The sequence below is a fragment of the Athene noctua genome, chromosome 30 (assembly GCF_965140245.1).
Source record: "Athene noctua chromosome 30, bAthNoc1.hap1.1, whole genome shotgun sequence".
Taxonomy (NCBI): Eukaryota; Metazoa; Chordata; class Aves; order Strigiformes; family Strigidae; genus Athene; species Athene noctua.
Window position 1 is genome coordinate 1,995,332 of NC_134066.1, and position 14,562 is coordinate 2,009,893.

The 14,562-nt window shown below is 55.9% G+C and overlaps 1 protein-coding gene across 1 annotated transcript; it reads left to right on the forward strand.

Moving 5' to 3' along the window:
• Nucleotides 1-4,239: 4,239 nt before the first annotated feature.
• On the forward strand, nt 4,240-4,725 carry LOC141971853 (twist-related protein 2-like). Its single transcript, XM_074929472.1, has one exon. The coding sequence runs from the start codon at nt 4,240-4,242 to the stop codon at nt 4,723-4,725; it is 486 nt and encodes a 161-aa protein (XP_074785573.1).
• Nucleotides 4,726-14,562: the final 9,837 nt, after the last annotated feature.

A 14,562-nucleotide genomic window follows, 5' to 3' on the forward strand; every position in this document is an offset into this window, starting at 1 on the left:
GAGAGCCAACGCAGAAAAGCCGAAAGAGGTGACCTCTCCCAACCAGTGACTAAGAAGCAAATTTTTGCTATAAATTGTGATATTAAGTGGTTGCTCTGCACTCCTGTGGGTTGTCCTGAGTGGGACAGAGCTGGACCCGGACGCGTGGCAGTGCCACAGTGTCCTTCAGCCCACGCAGAGAACGGCCTCCTCCTGCTTTGGTGGACAATCCCTGGAGAGCGGTGGCAGACGGAGAGTCCAGGACATCCCTGGACAACAGCCTGACGTTGGTGAGTTGTACCAAAAGGAGGTGAGTGAGTGTTCGCGGCAAAGCTCAGCTCCCTGGGGCCGAAAGCACAGCGGGGCTGGGATCGCCGGGGGTTTTGGAGACCTGCGTGAAGGCTGGTGAAGAGCATCTACGGGCAGGGTGAGGCCCGGAGGCAGAGGAGGCTCCGGCTGACCCAGACGTGCTTCCAGCCCCCCAGGGGATGCTGTTTGGAGGGGACGCCTCAGCCCCTTTCTAAAGAAACTTTGGTCCCCACGAAAGAGCTCCCGTCTGAGGTCCTACAGCCCCTCTGAAGTTATCGGTGACCCTCAGCCCTGGTTTGCCAGGTGATGGACTCCGGGTTCCCTCCCTCTCTGCCCCTGTGTGGTTTGGTAGCGTCCCTCCTTTCTCTTTTTCACCTTCCTTTTCTTTCCAAAGTGCGAGCTTTGGGCCCCGCAAACCATCTTCCAGGCTCAGATCTGCTGAAAACACCCCAGCACCAGGGACATTTCCCACCTGAACCAAAAAAAAAAAAAAAAAAAAGCTGCTCAGGAAAGATGGATGTGAGTAGTGAGAGGGCGGAAGGAGGACCAGGAGGGGAGGTAGGCAGAGGGGCTGGGACATGGTGGGAATTCAAATCTTCCATCTGGCGGCTTCTCACTAGGCTTTTTTTTTTTTTTTTTTTTTTTCTCTCTCCGCATATTTAAGGTCTGAAATTTTCACTGATCTGTCAAAACGAGCGCTATAAAACCCCCAGCTAGCTGGAAAAGCAAAGTTATTGAAACCAGTTTGGTGACTCGTGGCCTTTCCATGAAAAGTTTATATTAATATTCTTCCAAAAAAGCACTCACTGAAAGAACAAATTGAAATGTTTAAGGGGAAAAAATACTCTTGCTGCAAAACATCCAAATCTGGGTAAGAAAGCCCGCTTGAGCAGTTCAGGGTGTTTAGACTGATCCTTCCTGCAGATCAAAGCTCATTGTATTTCTCCTTTTGCTCAAGGATATCAGCAACAATACCAAACTTCACTTCCTCCGTCCAAAACCATTCTCCAGCTAAATTAAACTTTTTTTTTTTTTTTAAAAAAGGAAAACAATAAAAAAATTAATAAAAAAATAAAACCCAGGCAGAATCCCGTGCCCCAGCTGGTGTTAATTGGCAGCTCCCCAACCCTCGGCAGAGCCGAGCCAGCTCCTCCAAAGCGCGGGATCAGAGGACCCTGGATCCTGCCGAAATCCTGCCCTCCCTGGGGTATTTTTTCCTCGCCCTTTGTTTTCTCTCGCTTTCCCAGGCCCCTGTGATCTATTGTCTTTCCGCATTATGAACATCTGATATTAGTCGCTGTCTTGACAACGCTCGCGTGTGAGTAATGCGTTGAGCCGCTGCCCCAGCCGGCACCGGTGAGCAAAGTCACCGCGCTCCACCCCAGCAGGTCTGAGCATCAACCTGTTTCTGAGCATCTTTTACATCTTTAAGCAATATCGGGTGTTTTTTTTTCTGCACGTTGGCTCTCTGCTGGCTCCCATCTGTGACTACTGCTGTCCCTGACAAGCCGACGAGAGCGCAGGGAGGACGGGGCTGAGCCAAAGCCCTCTCCGATCCAAAATCCTGCATCGTTCCGGTCTCCCTGGGTGATGCTTTGGGGTCGCCATCTCACTCGGGCCCCCACCCAGCAGGAAGGATGTTCAAGAGACACCTGTGGAAGACTGAAAACACGTATTTCTTTAAAACAGAGTAAAGCACGTGTAGGGTGGCTGCATCCTGAGCGAAACCGGAGCATCCGGGTGGGTGTGATTAGGGAGGCGAAGGGGTTGGAAGGGGTTTTGCTGTGAGCGCTGATGGCCAACGGGCTCCCTGGCTGCTCAGCAAGGCTACAGATGCTTGACAGGTCTACGCAGCTTGGTTTTAAGAAATACCTTGTAGCTGAGCTCAAGTTGAGGTTTTTCTACTGAAAACTTAAGCATAGTTGGCCAAATCACTTGCTCTTAGGCAGCCCCACCCTGAAGAGCATGGGGGCATCCTCCTCCTCCTCCTCCTTGGGCTGTAGGGAGCGGGTCAGAGGTTCTCGAGGAGAAGTTCAAGAGAAGACTGCAGTACAAGAGTGTAGGTTACTCAGGAGGAAGCGAGTACTGACAAGATGAGAATATTAATTTTGTTATATGCAGCAAGACGATAAAAAAAAAAAAAAAAAAAAAAGGTCGTTGCCTTTGAAAGGACTTTCTCCTGCAGCCTCCTGGTCATGCTCAGCCTGAGCTGCCGCAGCCCCATCACTGCCAGGCCGGGGGTGGGCGGGGGATCAGCACGGTGCCGTGTGGGAGAACTCTGTAGTACGTTACATATTTCTGTTAGTAAAATACATTATCTATGGAAACTTGTTAGATGTTATGAAAAGGAGCCAATTTAAGACTATTTATACAGAGACAGGCATACATCAACTCAACAATTTATGTTTTATTGATATTATTTTAATTATTTTGATGAATTACTGCTACTGTTTTATATGGTGTCGTTCCCGTAATACCCCTTTGTGGTCTCATTTTAAGACAGAATGACAAAGTAAGGTTGTAGCAAGGACTGTGGAGCTCTGCTGGGGATGGATCCCAATATCCCCAAGGAGCATCCTGCCAGGACTTCCGTGTCCCTCCAAAGGGACTCAGGGTGAGAGCTCCCAGGGACCAAGAGCAGTGAGCAATGCCAAGAGAGCCCGAGGAGCAGAGGCAGCTTGGATGAGGTCAAGAAACACTTCGGAGAGGCAGAGAGGGGAGATGGGAAGGTTATGGGGTTCCCAAAGGTGTAGGAGCTCTTTGGGAGAGGGTGGTTGGGTGCGAGAGGACAGTGGGTCGCCAAGGCACTCCAGTTCCATGTGCTGATTCTACCGGTGTGAGAACAGAGGGCTGAAAACGATCTGATACAAGGAGGGACCTGTGCAGGATATTTTATGACTTGGTGGTCTGAAGCTGAACCTCCAACCTTGGCTAAAAGAGGATCCAGCTCTCCCAGGATTCCTGCAGGGAGGAGAAAGTGGATCTATTTGTAGGAGCGGTGTAAGGAAGCGATAGTGCTCGATTTCCTGGGGAAATCAGGGGCTGAACTGCTGTGGGTCCAGCCAGGAACAGGGTCTGCACCTATGACACCCTCCCAATCTGCAATAGCTGCCAGATTTATTTGAGAGGAATATGATGGTGGGTGAGTATTGGCTTCCTCTGTATAATAAGGGCTACTGTGGGCTGCCAGAGGATGGATGGATGGATGGATGGATGGATGGATGGATGGATGGATGCAAACTCGAGTTCATTTTGAATTATGCCATTTCTTGAGAGCAGGATGGATGCCTATCACTGTTGCTTCTTCCTCTGGGTTCAGAGTGTCCCTGTATCCCTCACTGAAACATCCACTGCTCCACATCTCCACTTGAATCCCTCGCAGATAAAAGTCTCCTATTCCAAACTGAACAAGTAAATATTTCTGGCTGGCTTTTTGCAGGGTCAACTGGGCTTAAAAAATTTTTTTAAAAAAAGACTAAAAATCAAAAAAAAGCCTCCCCTGAACTCCATGGCTGGTGCTCACATTAGCATAGGCAATGTCCCCTGACATCCGGGCAGCAGGCAGGAGCATCTGTGCCGGAGGGCTTGGGGGTGTCGGTGGAGGAGGGAGGGAGGAAATCTGGAACCCATAAGCTCCACTGATGTTTGCGTTACCTTGCACGGCTGCATTGGTCTGTGCCTGGTCCGCCCACGGTCCTCCTCACCCTATCAGCAAGAGCCATTCCCCAAAGTTATTCGAACGCCCTCCTCTCTGTAGCCCAAAGGAAAAACCAACGGAGCTCCTTGGAGGGCTCTGCAAGGCTTGGGAAGTTTGGGGAGGCTGAAGGGTGGATGCTCCAGGCTGCACCTCTCGAGTGGGCGCTGGCTGCTCTCCAGGCCGCCTTGCCGATGTGCTGTGGCCGCCGTATCTCGTGAGACCCCGGAGCTCTTCGTCTGCAAGGTGACGAGAAGATGAAAGAGGAAAACATGTGTCCGGACTCCCCCGAAGGCAGCCTGGTCACCAGCGAGGAGGAAGGCGAGCGGCTGCACAAGAAATGTCTCCGCAAGCGTGGCCAGGGGGGCAAGCTGGCAGAGGACAGCGGTGCCCCCTCGCCGCAGGGCAAGCGGAGCAAGCGCAGCCCCGTCCCGCAGTCCTTCGAGGACGTGCACACGCAGCGCGTGATCGCCAACGTGCGGGAACGCCAGCGGACCCAGTCGCTCAACGACGCCTTCGCGGAGCTGCGGAAGATCATCCCCACGCTGCCCTCCGACAAGCTGAGCAAGATCCAAACCCTCAAGCTGGCCGCCCGTTACATAGACTTCTTGTACCAGGTCCTGCAGAGCGATGAGCTGGACCACAAGATCACCAGCTGCAACTACCTGGCCCACGAGAGGCTCAGCTACGCCTTCTCCGTCTGGAGGATGGAAGGGGCTTGGTCCATGTCCGCATCCCACTGAGCCGGGGTATGTACCGACACCTCCCTGCCGACACGTCCCTCGCTCCTGCATCCTCCGTGCATCTCCCCAGCTCGCTCCTGTGGGGGAAACGCACAGCAGCCGCCCCCTCCTCACGCTCCACGTGCAAACGATTTGCTTTAACGAACCCCAGACGCCGCCAAGGCCGGCGGTCAGAGGAGGTGGCGATTCCCAACCTCACCGGGGCCGGTGGGACGTCGCAGGGGGCCGAGCAGCGGAGCCCTAAAGCGACTGATCTCATTTAGCGGGGTCTGGTCTGGGGCAGGCTAGTGAAAGGTTTAAAATGAGGGCTTAAAAAAATCTGATTTATCCTCTCACGGTAAGCCAGGAGGGCGCGTAAATCACCCGACGCCCTCCTGGATGTGCTGGGGTTACCGAGGTGTCGAAGCCGCACGAGCGAGGCCGGCAGCGGCCCCGCAGCCATCGCCCAACGGCTGCTGCTGCTCCCGCCGTGTGCGAAGCCTTGTCCTGGCCACTGGGTCCAACTCGGTAGCCATTGCTTGGAGCCATTGGGTGGCCCTGGGGCCTCCAGCGTGCCAGGCTTTCTTCTAGCCCTTTCCTAAAGCGCTGCAGATAAAATGGGATCCGTAATCCCTCCCGACCTGCAGAGAATAAAATGTTGCGTGAGGATGCCGGGGTGGCGAGGTTCCTTGCGCTGCAGCTCTCGTTTGAGGTACTCAGCATCGTCCAGCCACCCCCTCAGCGTCTTTCCAATCACTGGCAAAGCTGCCGAGAGGGAGATAATCCTGGTTTTGGTGCTTTAGGTCTTGTTGGGCTGGGAGAAAGGGCGAACGGGGGGAGAGGGTCAGCTGCGTGCTAACATTTCCTGCAGCCCCGTGAGCAGGAATAGAAAGCTCCAGAGGACAGACCCAAGCCGTGGACTTTGGGGACATTTCATGGGAGCCCAGCCCAGCTCCCAAGAGTCCCCATTTTCCCCAGAACAGCACCAGGGCTTCTGACTTTCCTCGGGCACTGACTCATTAACCTCTGCCTTGTGTCAGCCCTGGCACCGGAGGCGAGGGACCGCCGCGTCTTCTGGGGACGCCAACTGCAAAAGGACTCTCTTTTTCTTGCACCCACCACTAAGGGCTACCCACAAAAGACCCTCTTCTTATCATTTTTCTGCCAGGAATTGGCGTCACCCTCCTTTGAGCCATTTCTCCCCCTGGCTGGTCTTACCACAGTCCCGATTCCGCGCAGGGACCCGGGTGCCTGTGCCCAGCCGTGGTCTCCCTGCCTGCAGAAGCAGCAAATTTATAACATGAGAGAGTCCGGCCACTGTGATGAGAAGCGTTGAGCGGGTGCAAGACCCTATTTTAAGCCCTGCTGACCCCCATCTGGGGCAGAGACTGGTGTGAGATCGCTGGCCCCCCCTCATCACAGGCACAGCCCTCCAAGGACGACAGGCTCCCAGCGCCTTCACCTTCAGGCTACGTCTGGGGGAAGCCGTAGGGCAAAAATTTATCTGCTCTCCGCCCTGGTCTCACATTTTGAAAGGCCGGAGGGAGAGGGAAAGGGAGGAAAGTGACCTTTTTGAGACAAAATACATCATAGTGAATTTCTGCAAAGCGGCTCAAGGGATGCCGGGGTTGTGAGGGGCCCTCTGGCACGGCTGGTGTCCCCCCACCCCGAGCACTGCTGACCCTTCTGCCGTCGGGCTTTGCCACTTCACAGCCCTGAATTTCAGCTCAGATCTGCAGCTGGAGGTGCAGGCGCTGCTGACCAGCTCCCAGGGGGGGTTTCACCTAAGGATGTGCCACATTTAAATTCTCATTTTCCTGCAAGCCTGGCTGAGATCTTTTCCAACCAACAGGAAAACTGCCAGATTTCTAAACCCATGTTTAACCTCAATTATTTGGGGCAGACCTGGTTGTTTAAAAAATGAAAGAATGAAAAGACCGTTCTTGCTGGAAGAGGGATTGCTGCCCCTTAGCCACTGCTGGGTGCCCCCAAGGACCCCTTCCCCTCCGGGACAGGCAGAGCGAAGCATGTGGGCACTTATTCTCACTTTGAGAAGTTGAAAAGCTGCCAGGGACAGTTGGGGTGTGGAGCCCCGCGAGCAGAGCAAGCCCGTATTCCCCCCAGAGCCTCCCTCACCCTCTCCTGGGCATCACATTTTTGCAGCCCTGCGAGTTTTCCAGCGTGCAGCCGGGTTATCGTGTTTTTGGGTGGCGCGGGGTGCTCTGTACACGCTCCCAAAAGAGCTCGGCACGGCTTTGCCCCGCTCCTGAATTCACAAGAGAGGTGGAAGCAGCTTGCGGGTTTCTTCGGTGGGTGGTTTTTAGGAGCTTCAGCGCTGTGTTGGCCAGGTCCGTGCTGAGGAGGTGTGTGCGCTCCGTTAAAGCCCAGCTAAAGGCATTTTCGCCCTGGGGAGGTGTGGGGTTTCTGAGTGCCCTCCCCATCTTCCCCAGGCTCGGGGCCGCTGCACACGCGTGTGTGGGCTGACGTGCTGCTCTGCGCCCGGCCGTTGACTCGTAGACCTGTTTATTTAAGCTGAGTGCTTGGCAGGGATTGTGTTCCCATGATAAACAGAGGAATTAAAGACCCTTAGCGATCCTAAAGACCTCTCTGCTAAATGAAAAAGCCTCCGTGTAAAATCCCTCATGTCCTGTGAGCGTGGTACGCTCGGTGTGCTTATCACTGCTGGTTAATATTCACCCCAAGCGGCTCCGGTGCTTGCCTTGAGGCGAAGCATCCTTCAGCTGAATAGATAATAATCTGCTTTGTGCCAACCTGCAGCGGTGTTCCGGTACCAATTAGCAACTCCCAGTTGGACAGGGAAGTAATGGGAGGAGGATTTGCTAAGCAAAGACCAAAAAAGAGGGAACAGCCACAGGGGAAGCGATGCTGGAGTTGGAAAGGCTTGCGTCTCTCCTCCGTAAGTGAATTAACCCAGCGCTTGCAGTGGGACTGTAATTTTATAATGTAAAGCAGCTAATGGCTGCTGCGAGCGCCGGCATACTGGTCTCCACTGGAACTCAGCCTATTAAATATCAAAGGGTGCTGGAATAGCTGGATGTGGATATGCCCTTGTTAACCAGGAGACATCATCCGGGGAAAGAGGGATTGAGCCCTCGGGCAAGAAAAATAATGTTTGAAGTCCCCCAAGCTCACGGTTTTTCAACAGAGTCTTGAGCACATTAAAATGGTTTCTTTTCCTGCTGGAGGAGAAAATGAGGCTGGAAACTGAAAGTGCTGGGGGGGAAAGACTGGCGGAGTGGGAAGGGGTGATATTCCTTGCCCTTCATTTGTCTCCCTGGATTTATTGTCTTTCTCGCGTTGCCCTCACTTAATTGTCTATCCTGAAAGACCTTGGATAAATCTTCCCTTTGGGGACTGTTGCTCTTGCTTGGAGTCTGCTTTGCAGGGTGGATGTTTCATTTTCTTTTATTTATAAATACATCTCATTGCACGGTTTTAAAGCACCAGGGTATTAAAGGAGCTCAAGGGAGAGCTCCTTTCGCTATTCAGATCTGCTCAGAAAATGCATTTGAAGCAGCATCTGCTTCAAAAAGCTGCCATCCCTCCGCAGACGGGCGAGGAAGCGCAGTCCCACCCGGCTGAGCTGCCTTGTCACCCTGGATCAGCCCTTTACAAGCAGCGAGAAGCGTGTCCCTTCGCTCACTGCTGGTTAAACTGGCCAAGGTGGCCCAGGACCCCCGGGCTGGGTTAGACCAAGCCCAGGCGTCGGGCTCCTCCTTAGCCAGATCCAGCAAGCGAGGAACCACCCTGCTTTCACTTTTGGTTTGAGCTCCCAGAAGAGTGGAGGAGTTGCTCAAATCCTGGGAAATCTGTGCCTGGGTCATTTTTCATTTTTTCCATTCGGGTCAAGGGCCACGTTAAGCACCAACCGTGCTCCCATCCGTGCGCTCTGCCAGGTTGCTTCTGGGATTTGCTCCTTGCTCTGGTGTAGAGCAGGTTTGGAGCCCAGAAGTTTCCTCCAAAGGCTGCTCTCTTCCCCCACACGCCGGTGTAGCCTTTGCCACGGCATCTGCAGGATGGACGGGCAGGATATTTGGTGCCTTGAAGGCTCCAGATTTGGTGCCCCGGGGCTGGAGGAGCCGCTGTAGATGAGGGAGGCAGGACACCATCCCCCCAGATCCCAGGGCTGATCTCGTGCTCCAGGTAAGGGTGCAGGACCAGACGGGGCTGGTCAGGGACACCCTGACTGCTGTGTAGGAGCAAGGGGTGGCATCGCCTCGCTGTCCCGAGTGGCTCTGCCGCCGTCCCCAGAGCCCAGCCCCGAGTAGGGAGAGCCACGGGCCGTCCAGCCATCCCCCTCCAGCTCCCCTCGCACGAGAGCATCTGCCACGAGGACGCGGCACAAGGGCAACTGGGGCTGCTCTTCATTTCACCAACAGAAAAGCCTTTTTCCAGCAAAAATTTCCACCTTTCCATCAAAGATGGAAGAAAACACCAAACCTGCCCCAGGGGGGAGCAGGCTCCTCTCCATCGCAGGAAGGCAGGTTCTCAGCCCTACTCAGGATTAGTTAAAATTAAAACAGAGATAAAATTACAGAGCCAGCCCTCACGAGCATTAAAATGTCTGCCGGTTTACGATCCCCGCGAGGAGACAGGCTCGCTCGCTCTCAGCTGCGTTCACTTAGCCCAGAGGAATGCCTTTGAAACGAACCCGTATTTCATCGCCGAATGTCACAGGAAGGCACCTGGGATCTGAGGAGGAACGAAGGAGATGCGTTAACAAGACGGGCTTTGCATTTAATTTCCTTTTATAGGGCTGTACCTGCACAGGGATGAGGGCGTTAATGCGGCGGAGGGAGGGAAGGGCCAAGCTTGGCTGGTCCGGTCCTCGCCAGCCCCGTGTCGGTCGGTCCACGAGCGAGCCCTGGCGCAGGGCTGGTCTCCTCCGGAGGCTCCCGCAGCCCTTCGGCAGCCTTCAAAATCCTGCGGTGAGCTCGTTAATTGGCATTAGACCTTGCTGGTTTGGGAACGGCCGTGCCGTGAGGCCAGGGGAGATGATTAAGCTTTATACGAGCTGGGCTGAGCCGCTCGTGCCTGCGCTCCTGCACATCCCTGCGCTGGGCCAGCCCACACCGGCCTTTTCGGTTGCCCGTTGTGCCGGGCACCGTTGCCCTTGAGGCCTGGGGATGTGCACAGCACCCACCGCAGACCTGTCGGGCCCCCGAGGGATGGGACACGTCGGGCTTTGGGGATTTTTTCAATCTGCCGCCTGGCTCAGGCAGGCTCTGCCCCATCTGCCAGCCCCGCGGGCAGCCCTGCCTGCAGGGAGGGTGGGCAGGGGCTGCCCCCAGCAGCCCGCCGGCCCCGTCTGCATTACCTCAGCAGTGCCCGGGGTGAATTACTGGAGGGTTTGATTTATTCCTCTCCGGAGAGTTAAAGGTCTCTGCTACTGAACAAGGAAAGACTAGAAAAGCAGGAGGCAAAGCTGGGGGGGGATGAAATAAAACCAGAGACCCGGGGGTGATGGGGAGGAAGCCCAGACAGCGCCGGGGCCAGCAAAATGAAGCCGTTGCCCCCGGAGCTGGATTCCCCTCGCCCCCCACGCCCCGTCTCTCAAGACCTGCTGGAGCCATTTCTAATCTCCTCCAGCCCGTGCGGGAGACGTTTCCCCAGGCCCAAGGTCCAGCTCAGGCCGGGTCTGTCCTGCTCTTGGGCTCGGTTCACCCATGCCACGGCCCCTGGCTCCAGGCTGGCGGCCAGCGGTGGCCAGAGGCATCCAGTGGCTCCGTGGGGTCCCCTCTGGTGTCACCCACCCTGGGGACAGCCTGGCGTCCTCGGGGCTGGAGAGGGGACAGTTCATCACCGGGTAACGCCAGTCCTCCCCCCACGGAGGGGAGGGAAGGAGAGATGAGCGGGCCGGCTGTTTTCCTTCTCCATCCTCCCAGAGAAGCATATTTGGGGTAAAAGCTGTGATTTTGTTGGAACGCTCGTGGTCCCAGGCTCAGGTGAGGGGACATTTCCCAGCGCGTCCCAGGCAAACTCTTGCGGCCGCGGGGAAGTCTGCGAATGCGAAGCACGAAGGCTCAGGAGCCAGCGACCTAACGTGGCTTTTCTCCCCGCCGGCTTCCCAGCCGAGCGCCGGATTTTGCATGATTTTGGGAAGCCTGAGCTGGCTGTGCCGAGCCAAAAACCTCGGTGACTTGGCAGCCAGGCTGACCCTGCCTGTCTCCCCCGTAGGTCTTACGCCTCCGCCTCGATGGAAACAAGCAGCAGCTCGCCAGCGCCCGGGCACCCAGACCCAGCCACCCCGCTCTCCTCCAGCACCCAAAACCCGACAGCAGCCTCCGCCTCCCCGGCGAGCAGGAGAGCACGAGCCCCATCCCACCCCGCCAGCCCCCTCACCCGGGGCTGCTCTGACCCCCTCCAAACCCCAGGGCTGGGGCAGAGGGACCCGAACCAGGACCTGGGTGGTTTTGCTTGAAACGAGCTTGTTTGGACGCTGTGTATGAAACTCTTTAAGGTGTAATTTATTTTTGACTCGCAGGTAAGAAATAGTCGAGTTATCTGCTTTCCCGAGCCTGCAGGGAAGTCGATGGCCTCAGCTCAGCGGGCTCGGTGCTCCCCGCATCTCCCCGCTGCCTGCAGCCGGCCCCACAGCCAGGATGTGCAGGCAGCTGCCTTCTGCCAGCACCGGGCAGAACAACCTCCCGTCGGGATGATGGGAAGGGCTCGAGCCCTCGCTGCTTCCCAGAGTCCCCCCTCCCGGGACGTGAAAACGAAGCATCCGAGGGTTTGGCCAAGGATGGAGCTCAGAGCCCAGCGCGGCTCCGGTTTTATCCTGCTCTGGAGGTCTGTGCCGCAGCGATGCCGCGGCGGGGGGAACTGCTGCCCCGCATGTCAAGAGGGTCTGGGGGGGCTGCTGAACCCCCTGGTGAACCCCGCGGCTCTCAACACCCTCCGCTCCCCTGTACCCCCAAGACCTGCCTCAAAAGTCACCCGCTCTGGTGGGACAACCCAGTTTCTTTGAAATTATTGGAAAATAAGGCTGGAGATGTCACTCCCAGCCCTTCCCTCTGCCCCACGAGAATGGGGGAGTTTGGGGATGTCTCGGGAGCAGGAGGGGGGCGGTTCGGGTTCTTTTGGGGGCAGAAGGAGTTTGGGGGGGTGTGGAGATGCTGGGGGATGGTGTTGGGGGTTTCCAGACAATCCCAGTAAAGTCCAGGGGGAATTTTCCAGGGTTCAATCCTTTTGTTTCCTAAGGAAATGGTGGTGTCGTGAGCACGCGGCGGCGCAGCCACGCACCCCCCCACGCCCTCTGTCAGCGCTGGTGCTCGGCCACTTTTATTTAAATTGGGCAAAAGCGAATCAGGTATTTTTGCTTGTTATAGCAGAAAAAGAGGGAAGGGGGGAAAGTCCCCCTAAGTGAGGTTGCAACAGGCGTGGAACCCCAAATAATCCACATGGGAGAGAAGTGTGACCCGTGACTCCACAGCAGAGTTTCAGTGAGTGCTCACGCTTTATCACGCACCAGAAAACCCAACGAGAAGCGACAGCAAGGCTCAGACTATCTTTTTCTATGTAATTCTCAATTTTTTTATGTACAGTGTGAGTGGATTCCCTGCTCCAGGGAGCTGACCGCAGCCTTTAAAAAGATCTGAATGTGCTTTAAAAAATAAATAAATAAATAAATAAAAATTCCATTAAAAATAGGGTTGTGGATGGCTTCGTTAACTGCATTCAGACGAAGTATTTTACAGAGGAAAAATGAAACCACCTTTAGAAATATAAAAATTCTTTCAAAAAAATAAAATATGCTTTAAAGTAAAGGGGAAATATCTTTTTGTGAAGTGGAGACTTAGGCTTCCCATCCTAATTTTTTTTAAAGAAAGGGTATTTTTTTTTTAATTATTTAAGTAACATTTTGTGAATCTTTTGGGGTTTTTCTTTTGAACAAATGCCAATAATACTTATTTTTAAACGAGCAAAACATCAGCCCTAAGGAAGGAACAATAATTTGAACCGTGGCTTTGGCTTTTTTTTTTTTTCCCCCGTGTTCAGTCACGACCGTGGTTCCTGTTTCCAAAAGCCGTAGAAAGTTGGGGGAGAAAAAAGTGTTTGGGGTGAGGATCTGGTGAGGTTCTGGCCCTCAGCATCTGCTTGTGGCCTGGGGGAAAGCCCCAGTGACCACCATTCCCACGGGGTGGCCACCCCAGCGCCACGTTGGGTGCCCAGTAACCCCCGTCCCCACGGGGTGGCCACCCCAGAGCCACGTTGGGTGCCCAGTAACCCCCGTCCCCACGGGGTGGCCACCCCAGAGCCATGTTGGGTGCCCAGTAACCCCCATCCCCACGGGGTGGCCACCCCAGAGCCATGTTGGGTGCCCCCCAGCACCCTTGGCGTGGGTGGCCGTGGTGTCGCTTGGCTTTTCTTGCCACGCCAAAAAACCTTCCCATCAGCTGGGAAGTGCGAGTGACTTTTGTGGGACCCGGTGGCTGTTTTGGGGGGTCCCACTCTCCATTTACAGTGGGGTGGAGCGTGCTCGTCTGGGACGCATGGTTGGCAACCAGGGTGGCTGCGGAGGAGAGCCCCCGCCGTGGCCTCCAGCACCGGATTCATGGCGGGACTCCTCCACCCGAAATTCAGCTGATTGATAAATCAGGGCGACGGGAGCTCAGTGAGGTCCCTCCCTCCAAACTGGGAAGGGGTGGGAGCACCCAGGCAGCACCCAACCTCCACCCACAGGCCTCCCCCCCCCCCCAAACCTCCTCCAGGCTCCCCGCTCCGCAGACACCCCTGAAATCGGTGTTTAGGGGGGACCTGGGGACGAAGAGGTGCCACCCCACGGGGAGGGGGGGACCCTTCCAAGCAAACACACAACTGCTCGAAAAAAAAAAAACCACAAAACCCCACCCTCAGACAAATGCCCACGCTCGGCCAGCGCGTCGTTTGGCCCCGACTTCGGGGCTGAACCCTCGTTGGCAGACGGGGCCGGCGCTTCCCGGGAGCCGTTCGGTGACACCGGAGGGGAGCAAACGCAGGGGGGGTGCTGGGGGGTTCGGCCCCGGTTTGGGGTTCGAAGGATGAAGGATGATGTTTGTGAGGGGCTTGCTGGGGGCTCTCAGACCTGCCAGGCTGGAGCCTGCGGAGGGCCAGCCCTTGAATTTATGAGCTTAATTAATCACAGCTTTTTTTTTTTTTGCCTTTGGTATCTTGCCCTGATAGACTCAGAAGAAACCTGAAAATGTTAAATAATAAAGACGTTCAGCAGCGAGGGAAGAGGCCGTTTGTTCAGGGCACGTCACGGCTTCCACAGCTCACCCAGTCACAGCCCCCAGCTTTCTGCTGGAGGAAACTGGGGTGCAAACTTCTTCCTCGCCGAACTTTGGGCTCCCTCGGAGGCACGGAGTGGCCACAGGCCACGACTGCTCTCGGCTGGGACCCCCCGGGAGAAACGGGATCAGGGTGGGGTGGGCAGGGAGGGGAAACTGAGGCCGGCGGAGGGGGACCAGCACTGTAGGAGCCAGGGGTGGGGGCTGCCCAGCTCGGGGTGGCGGGGAGCAGAGGGGCCGCACTGGTTGGCACTGGGAAGGGGATGGGGACACCGGACACAAAGTGCCCCAAGGCTGGAGAAGAAGTGGGTGTCGTGTGTGTCCCCCCCCCCCCCCAGCCCACCTTGCAGGGAGGCCCCAAGGGGGGAGGGACAGCCCCTCCATCTGCTCTGGAGACCACACAGAAAGGTTTTGGGGTGCCTTTTAACCCCTTCCTGCCCAAGGTGTCCCCCAGCAGCCGGGAGGCAGCCGTCGGGGTGTGGGGGGGTGCACGGTCTGTGTGTCACTGAGGGAACTCACACCCTCCCCCGTGCCCCCGGCCGGCGCTGTTGGACCCCAGCTCTGGGCA

Bases quoted from the DNA above. Each gene is read 5' to 3' on its own strand.
- LOC141971853 (XM_074929472.1), top strand. From the start codon at position 4,240: ATGAAAGAGGAAAACATGTGTCCGGACTCCCCCGAAGGCAGCCTGGTC.